Consider the following 9,677-nt stretch of genomic DNA (forward strand, 5'->3'; position numbering starts at 1 on the left):
GTTCTTTTGTTGACTCTCTTCCAAAATGCAGTTCATTCACAATCACTTCATCCAAGCTTTCATCATTGACCAATCTGAAAATCAAAAAATTCCAAGAAGATTGATAGGCAAGATGAGTGAGGTTGTGATGCTCTTGATGATATTGGATTATCTCTTTGATTTCATTCAAATACAGTTCTTTTGGCCCTTCCTAATAAAAATCGGAAAAAATCAATAACTTCAAAAATGAAATAAAAATAAACATACACTTAAAAAAATATTGCTCAAAGCCAGTAAAGCCACTTCAACTTCTTTTTGAATTTCCTCGTCTTCATCTTTCTTTAATGAAACTTTCAAAAGACATGGTACACAAATTAAAGTCAGGTCATATGTGAAGAAGAAGCTCAAAGAAAAACAGCATTCGCAAAGATCAACAAAAAGCTTTTCGTTCTTTCCTTCTTTTTTCTTATTTTCGTAAAAAATCATCTTTTCAAATCTTTTGTTCAACGAAGTTTCTTCAAAGCCATAAATAAACATTCTTCTCGATGTATGCAAATATCCAATGTGCTTCAGCAGCAAAATTGCATTTCTCATCGAAAGCTTCTCTTCTTTTATCATTTCATCCATTTCATTGAACAGTTCTTTTGTGAAAACTGATTCAAATTCTTTTCTATCCATTTCATTAACCATTTCATTCATTTCTCCAATTTTCTGTTTCTGTTCTGCTTTGGTGAATTGTTCCAGCTGTGAAAGTTTCTCTAAAAAAAGTGAAAAAATCAAAAGAGAAAAAAGAAGCATTTATTTTTTAAATCAACGGTTTCATATAAAAATTTGGCAAACCCAGAAACATTTGTATTTTTGAATGTGACTGTGAAATCGCAAAATGAATTCAAAACAGTTAATAAATTCATTTTCGAAATATTTGTGGTTCAATTGAATCAAATGAATTAAAATATCACCAAATCAAATATCAAATAAAAAGGAATTCCGTACCTCTTTTGCCATCAATGGTTTTTGCCTCAAAACAAACAAATCTGTGAAACAAAATTATCTTGCTTTTGTGCAAATAAATAAGGGTGTCCAACACATAAAATATAAGTGAAGATTTTTGATTGATGATTATCTGCTATAAGAGCATATTTGAGTGGATTTTGCACATAACCACAGATGCACCCATGCGAGTTATATCGCCACAGAAGAACAAGGCATTTGCGTACAGATGGAGGAGCGGGTGGCTATTTGCATCGATTTCTTGCGAAAAGGAAGTTGGTGGAGAAAACCAGCATGAAATTTGAACTTGGTTATATATTACAAAACATACAGTGCAACATTGACTGCAAGATTTTGAATGAAAAATAACTCAATAAAGATGCAGAAAAAATAAGCAGAATGTTTCTGAAGGATTGAAATGAACGGCTTGTTCATTTTGTGGGAAATGTTGTGAACTTGGCATATCTTATGCGCAGGACTTGTTTTGTGGAAAAGGAAAGAGAATTGAGGGTTGGACAATGGAGGAAGTGAGTTGAGCGAAACGTTCAGCAGGCCTTAACAACAATGGCATTTGCATTTTGAACGAAGCAAGTTGGAAAGCCATCAGCAAAAACTTAACATTGAATAAGTTTTTGAAAAGGAGTTAATTTGGAGAATATCTGTTTTCATCTGATATCACGGCCAGTTTCACAATGGATTCTTGCGTTCGATGACGTTCTTTGCCAGCATTTTGATGTACAGTTGTCTGAATTTTTTGAAGGACGAGAGACAATTTTGTCGAACAAGAAACCCAGCTGAGTCGATAATTACCTATCCATTGGAGACGGGAAAATATTTCAAGACCAAAAAGATGGTTTGATTTTTTTTTTATTTCATTCATTTTTCTTTTAAGGTGTTCTTTGAATGAATACAGAATGACTATGAACAGGAACTCCACGAAGAAAGAGAAGCCTTTTTATCCTTTTTCAAAAGAACCAGAAGTTTATAAGATTATTCTTGTTTGGATTGCGTTCAACGATGGCGTTCGTGACTTCTGCCATCTGTCTTGCATGACGCATATCCTGTCAATGCTTTGGATGAGCTTGAAAGAGAGAAAAAGAAGTTTGTTTGGTGTATTTGTTCGGAATGTTTGGCAGAAGCGATTTTTTTGTCGGGGCTTATAAACTGGCTGGACATTCACATTCAGAACACATTCAGTTTTTTCTATCGTCAAACATGACTTGGAAAAGCTGACATCTTCTATTTTTCTTCGCCTTAACATTCTCAACAGTCTCACTCAACAAAAGATGTTCATTGCCAGAATCGACACATCAATCACATAATCATAAGATTCTTCTTTTTCTTCTCCTTGTCTTTGAAAATTTTGGTATTTGTGTCAACTTCTTCAATCGTCAACATCTTCTTCGATTTAGATTTCTTCTTTGCCCATACCCTCATCATACATGAAGTTCTTTTGAATTGTTAACGCTAACAGACAAACGTAATATTCTTTTTCTGAAGGAAAAGCAGTTCAACCACACAAAGGCGGTCGATGATTTGTTAACTTTCATCTTCATCTGTTTGTATCTCTCAGTCTTTCACATATTTTGAGATAAAGATTGTTTATTTCATCTGAAATCAACTCAGTAAATGAATTATTTTTATCAATCGACTTCACTCAAATCATTTTCATCATCTTTATGAAAAGGATTGCATTCGTTTCACAATTCTCAATTGCTCCACCTTCATAGCCCTAATCATCTTTTGATTCTTCTTCCTCTTCTTCCTCTTCCTCTTGCTCCTCCTCCTCCTCCTTCTTCTTCTTCGTCTTCGCCTTCATCATCATCATCTTCTTCTTCTCTCCAGCAGTTCACCTTTTCCTCGTAATGATTTCAGTTGAAGCCATCTTCTTCAATTGCATTGTCTTCATTTTTTTTTCCTTTCGTCTCACCGATATTTGAGGCAATGCAAATCGTGTAATTGATTTTCTGCTATCACTTTGTCGCCAACGGCCATGTGTATTGTTCACATAGTTTGCGTTTTGTGCTCGTTTTTGGATTGCATTGAAGAAGCTGCGGACAATTTGTTAGGGAAATTTGGATGCAAACAGGGGCACATCTTCATCAAAAGAGCAGAGAATGCAAATGGCTGAAGGCAGAGCAAAAGAACAGCAGCGGGCTGTTGCGCCAATCAAGGCAAATGGAAGCGAAGTTTGTGAGTCTTCTTTGTTGGACTGAGGCATTGTTAAAAGAGGAACTGTCTTTCTCTTCCTCGACTATGACTGGAAATTCGTACGTTTTGGAAGGAATTAGGGCAATCATTTTGCGCGAATCATGAATGAAGTGCGTTTGAGGAGAATTCCATTGAGCTGCTGAATGAAGATGTGTGAGCAGAGGGCGAAAGAGAAATTGGAGCCATTGAGAGTTTTTGAGATGAAGCACATGAATCACACGCACACACACACACAAAAAAAAATAAATATAAATATAATAAAAAATAAATAAAATAAATAAATAAATAAATAAATAAAATAAATAAAATAAAATAAAAAAATAAAAAAATAAAAATAAAAAAATAAAAAATCAGCTTTCATTGTGTTTTGTGAGCCATGCGATTGATGAGATGCTCGGCATCGAGGAAGAAGAAGAAGATGATGATGATGAGAAGAGCGACTGAAAGGGAGCAAAAGAGAAGAAGGAATGAGACGCTCTTTGTTGGATGGCTGGTTCACTCGGCCTTCATGCGAAAAGAATGCAGCATCGATTTTGCCAGGTGAAGCAACAGATTGGAGAATATCATCTTTCATCGTCATCGCCAATGGTGCAAATGGAGATATTTTATGGAGGAAAAGAAAGAATCAGTATTATTATTGTTTAAGTGAGAAAGAAAGGAAACCAAACAATTTCAGCTGATGCCAAGGAGCACCAAAGCGGGTGAGAAGTCGAAGGGATGAAAAAAGCGAATAAAAATTGCATGTTCAGCTGAATCGACAGGAAAACGTTGTAAAAATTCATCAGTCGAAGATTTTACATGCATCAGCATCATTTCATCTGATAACGCTCCAGTTGCTGCAGAAATGTTTCAATGGCCAATGACTGTTTCATTCAACAAAAAAATTGTATTTACTGATGGAGCTGTTAATTTTGGTTATTCTTGTTTTGCTGAATATTCTACTGGAAATACTGCAGACTTCTTCTCATTTGGCTCAATTTTACCACAAGCCACTCCGACAGAGAGAGGAATTTTATTCACAATATCTGCTCATTTTCTTCTTCATATTTTGTTGCTGACAGCCGTATTTGACTATCTTATTCTGCATCGTCTTCGTCTTCTTCCTTCTTTGGGATGCGGAATGAGCGAAAATTGAGAGAATCTGCACAAATTCCATTCCTTTTGAGCATTGCTCGAAAAGACATCGCTTTTGGAGATTCTTTTATTGGAAAATGTTAATAGCCTTTTACTCAACGTCGATGAATGAAACAAAGAGAAGATGGCTAAAGATTTACAAAATTACACATGGGAGACTAGGAAATCAGTCCAACCGAAAAGAGAGACAAGTCTCTTTCACAGAAATGGATTTGGCACTTTCTTTTCATTGAGTGTATTTTTGGAGAATTATTATCATGTTCTGACAGAACAACCAATTTATTCGCAATTCAATTTGTGGAACATTTGAAGCAGAAGGCAGACATTGAATATCAAATGGCATTTGTTTCTTCAAAATCTTCTTCTTCATCTTCATTGGCAATTCAATCAACTCTCCCATTCACTGATTTATTCTTCAACATTTCATCCTTCTGTCAACGTTGCTGCTGATTTCTCGTTCATTGTCCATCTCTCTTGAAGCTTATCTCTTTCGATCAAAATCATCATTTTTCATCTTCATCACCATTTTACAAAAACACGTTTTGCTTCAAATTCTTCACAACAAACTATCAACAAACACGAAACGTTCAACATCTGATTTTTCTTCGTTCTTCTAGTTCTTCTATTATCATCATCAAAAAAAAAGCATGATAGTTTCAAACAGAATTTCTTCTTTTTCTTCTTCTTCATTTTGAGTATCAACGAAAACAGAAAAATTGGAGAATGGAAGAGAAAAGGAAAAGGAAGGCTTTCAATTGAATACATAAACCATTTGCATCAAAGCTGTGAATTCATTAGCAACATCTTTTCAATTCGTTCTCAGCAAGCCAAAATAAAAGATTTCATATTTGAATGAATGCATTGCATTTGTATTGGGCTTGAGATAAAAAGCGGATTTGGAAGAATGGATTTTTGGAACATTTCATGAATTGAAGAAAAATGGAGATGAAAAGAACAATTTTGAGCAGAGATTAAGAGATCAGCCAAGGAAACAGAATAAGGATGGAAAATGATTGATGAATGAAGAAATATTTATTTATGCGACAACAAAGCAGCTGAAGGTGAACTGCAATTGGAGCAGAACTTTTGGATGATATTGTGAGAAAAGAATGTGAGTGAGGTTTCTTCTCTTTCTCCATCAATAGGAAAAGGCAGATGAAAACAGAATGATGAAAGAAAAAGGAAGAGAAAGAGATGGAATCTGAGTGAAATTATGAAGAATTGCATTTTGAGACGAAATGAATGAAACGAGTATCCTTATTCAAGAAGAAGAGATAAAAGCAATGAAAAAAAAGCGAAGGGCTACAAAAAAGGAAGAAAAGAATTAAGAAAAATAAAAGACTGAACAAAAATGAGAAGAATGTGAAGGGCAATTAATTCTAATTGACTAGTTCTTTCATTCCCATTCTGAATTGGAGCATTGGATTGAATTCTTTTCCAGCCATATTACATATAGAACTCATGAAGTCGAAATCTATATTCTTCAACAAACATTTCTTCTTTGATGTTTTCGTATTATTCCCAAGATTTTTCATTTCATTTCTTCTTCTTCTCTTTTCGAGTTGATTGAATTTGCAGAGAGAAAGAGATAAAGCAGAGTTATCCAGAATTTTCAAGAGGAATTAAATGTGAAGTTAATTTTTCTTTATTCAAATAAAAGTGTCTATTTGAAGAAGATATGATGCAAATATTCGTTCAATGAAGATTCTTAATAAAAAAATACAAGAATGGAATTTTTGCTTTTTCATTTCTTTTTTATTAAAAAGGGGTAAAAACAACAATTCAAATTATTCAATTAATTTTTTTGAAATTTTGCGTAATGATGAAAATAAAAAAAGACAGTTTTTCGAGTGAAAAAATTAAATGAATTGAATTAAGTTAAACATTGACAAAATAATCAGAAGTATTCAATGAAAATGCATAACAGTTTTTTTCGTGGAGAAAATCAAATATTTCATGAAAACTTATGATGGCATCTTCATATCCTTCTTCTTCCATCCTTTCGAATATCTTTCTTTTCAACTCTTTTCGTTTTGTTTCGTCCGTTTCTCCATCCGTCTTTTCTTTCAGTCTTTTTGAAATATTCAAAAAGATATTCAAGCCATTCCACACAATTCTATCATCCAAAGTTGATTGCTTCATTTCCTCCCAATAGAGACCAATAGCTCCACTTTTCAACAAGTCATCAACTTCCACATTTCTATTTTCAGTAGCATATCTAAGTGTATATAGGCATCCATTTAGAATATCTTTGTGATTGTCCCTTGATGCTCGTAACACTTGAACAATGCAATTGATAAGTCCAGCAATTTCTTCGTTCCACAATGTGCACGAAGAAAAGTAATAATCAACAACAATGAGCCATCTCTCGACAACAAGCACTTCGTCATCTTCTTTTCTCTTCCAATCCACACATTTCGACAATTCTTCCAATTCTTTGGCTGCCTCTCTTCCAAAATGCAGTTCATTCACAATCACATCTTCCAGGCTTTTGTCAAGGTGTAATCGGTAAACCAAAAACTCCCAAGCAGACTGATAGGCAAGTCGCGTCAGATTTTGATGCTCCTGATGATATTCGATGATTTCTTTGATTTCATCGAGGTAAAGTTCTTGTCTAATTTCCTAATAAAAAACAAGATAGAAAATTCTAAAATGTCAAAAAAAGAAAAGAAAAAGAAAAAAAAAAAGAAAAAAAAGTTCTCATACTTCACATTTAACATCACTCAAAGCCAATAAAGCTATTTCCACGTCTTTTTGTGCTTTTTCATTTTCCTCTTTCTTCAATGAAGCTTTCAGAAGACAGGGAACACAAATATAAAGTAATTCTGGAATTTCACACACGTTAAGCAATAAGAAGCACTCGCAAAGAACAATCAGAAACTTTTCGTTCTTTTTTTCTTTATTCTTCTCATTTTCATCAATTATCATCTCTCTCATTCTTTTGTTCAATGAAGAATGAAAAAAACTGTAATTCCACACATTCATCACCATTTCGCAATATCCAATACGCTTCATCAACAAAATTGCATCTTCCATCGAAAGTTTCTTTTCTTCAATCATTTTGTCCATATTGTCGAACAACTCAGTAGTTAAAGTGTTAAGTAAATTTGAAAAATCCATTTCTTCAATTAGTTCAATCATTTCTTCAATTTTATGTTTCTGTTCAATTTTACCGCTTCTTTCCAGTTCAGAAAACAATTCTTCAATGTATTCATTATAACAGAAAGCGCTGAACATTCAAAAAATAGAAATTATGATCAAACTAAAAAACTTCTCTGCAAGTGATGGCTGATGAACCTCATCATTGGATATATCTTCATTGCACATTTCCATTCTGTTTATGTTTCTTCTCTCCATCCAGCTGTTGTTCAGCATCGTTCTGAGCGATTCAACAATTTTGATGGAAAGAAATAAGAAAGACATATTCAAAGGCAGATGCTGTCAAAAAAAAACACAGTCCAACAAATACGATGAGGATGAGTGTCTTCGCAAGTCACTGCAAGTCGCCGAGTCTGAATTGATAAGGATCTGCAAGACAAATCCGTTTTTGAGTGAAATATATCTTTGAAATTCGCAAAATAAACCAAAAAATTATCAAAGAAAAGAACACAAATAAAAAGAAAAACATGAAGTTCCAAATGAGGCAATACCATTTTTTAATAAAATAAGCTCTTCTTTTCGCCTCTCTGATTGAAGCAGTCTGCCTTTTATCATTTCTACCCAACCATTTGTTTTTCATTAGCAAAAGTCAAAAGAACTTCTGTGCATCACTAAAAGAGAAAGAAAAAAAGAGATAGAACAGAAAGGAAAAAATTAGAAATTATCATTGCAAAAAATGTTTCACAAATTTTTTATTTTTGATGATCTCTTTCTTTCTTTCTTTTTCTTTTATTAATTTTTCAAAAATAAATAAATAAATAAATAAATAAATAAATAAATATTTTTGCCATTTTGAGAAGCGTATTAAAAAGACAGTTTTTGAGTTACAAAATAAATAAAAATCACATTTTCTCAAACATTTACAAAGTTGTGTCGAATAATAAATGATGAAAAAAAAAGAAAAAAAGAAAAAAAATAAAGAAATTTTTGAGATACAAATAGAATGGCATTCCATTTCCTCAAACATTTACAAAATAATCAGAAATATTCAAAGATAAATAAATACGTTATGATTTGCAAAAATGTAACTAAACTTTTCATAAAAGCTTGCTACGATATCTTCGAATCCCTCTTCTTCCATCTTTTCAAACAGTTTCCTTTTCATCTCTTTTCTTTTCGCTTCTTCCATTTCATCCTTCTTCTTTTCTTCCAATCGATTAGAAACATTTACGAAAAAAAAAAAGAGATTATTCGCAATTTTTTCATTTAACGTTGGTCGCTGAAATTCCTCCAAAACAGTGTCAAATGCTCTTCCTTTAAGCAAGTCTTTAACATTCACAGCTCTTCTTTCCGCTGCAGTTCTCAATAAATGAATGCACCAATCGCCAATTTCTTTGTAATTATCCTTCGCCACTTGATATACCTGAACAATGCTGCCTATAAGTACAGCAAGTTCTTCATTCCACAATTCGCATGAGTGAAAATAAGACGTTATTGTTTTGAGCCACCTCATTATTATAAACACTTTCTCCTTTTCTTTTTCTCCTTCCTCTTCTTTCCCTCTCTCCCAATCCACACATTTTGACAATTCTTCCAAGTCTCTTCTTGCTTCTCTTGCAAAATGAAGTTCATTCACAATCACTTCATTCAAGCTTTTGTCTTTGTACAATCTGTATAACAAAAATTCCCAAGCTGATTGATAGGCAAGTTGTGTCAGATTGTGATGCTCCTGGTGATACTGGATTATCTCTTTGATTTCATTCAGATACAATTCTTTTTTGACAAACTGACAAGAAATAAGCAAAAAATTATAATAGCAAAAAGGAAATTAAATTTCACATACATTATCTCTAATGCTGCTCAACGCTAGCAAAGCCATTTCCGCTTCTTTTCGAGTCTCTTCGCTTTCCTCTTTCTTCAACGCAACTTTCAGGAGACAAGGCACACAAATATCAAATAACTCCCGATCAAACTGGTAGTTAAGCAAAAGATTGCATTCGCAAAGATCAATCAGCAGTTTTTCATTCTTTCCTTCTTTTTTCTTATTTTCTTCAATTATCATTTCTTCAAATCTTCTGCTCAGCAAACAACATTTAAAGGCAAAACTGAACCAGTCCAAAAGAACTTTACAATATCCAATGCGTTTCAGCAACAACAATGCATTTTCCATTGACATTTTCCTTTCTTCAATCAAATCGTATATTTTGTCGAACAGATCGACAGTATAAATAGATTTAAATTCTTCTTCATTCATTCCATCAATT

The 9,677-nt window shown here is 33.2% G+C and overlaps 2 protein-coding genes across 2 annotated transcripts; both read right to left on the reverse strand.

The window, feature by feature from the left end:
• Window positions 1–6,192: 6,192 nt before the first annotated feature.
• Window positions 6,193–7,383, reverse strand: MONOS_4964 (uncharacterized protein; the record flags this gene model as incomplete). Its single annotated transcript, XM_067875075.1, has 2 exons — window positions 6,193–6,936; window positions 7,294–7,383. The coding sequence occupies 2 exons, from the start codon at window positions 7,381–7,383 to the stop codon at window positions 6,193–6,195; spliced, it is 834 nt and encodes a 277-aa protein (XP_067732409.1).
• A 1,078-nt stretch (window positions 7,384–8,461) lies between these two features.
• Window positions 8,462–9,475, reverse strand: MONOS_17190 (uncharacterized protein; the record flags this gene model as incomplete). The annotated part of the gene is made up of 2 exons (XM_067870086.1): window positions 8,462–9,199; window positions 9,257–9,475. The coding sequence occupies 2 exons, from the start codon at window positions 9,473–9,475 to the stop codon at window positions 8,462–8,464; spliced, it is 957 nt and encodes a 318-aa protein (XP_067732410.1).
• Window positions 9,476–9,677: the final 202 nt, after the last annotated feature.

The sequence above is a fragment of the Monocercomonoides exilis genome (genome assembly GCF_001643675.1).
Source record: "Monocercomonoides exilis strain PA203 chromosome Unknown scaffold9-1957334, whole genome shotgun sequence".
Taxonomy (NCBI): domain Eukaryota; phylum Preaxostyla; order Oxymonadida; family Polymastigidae; genus Monocercomonoides; species Monocercomonoides exilis.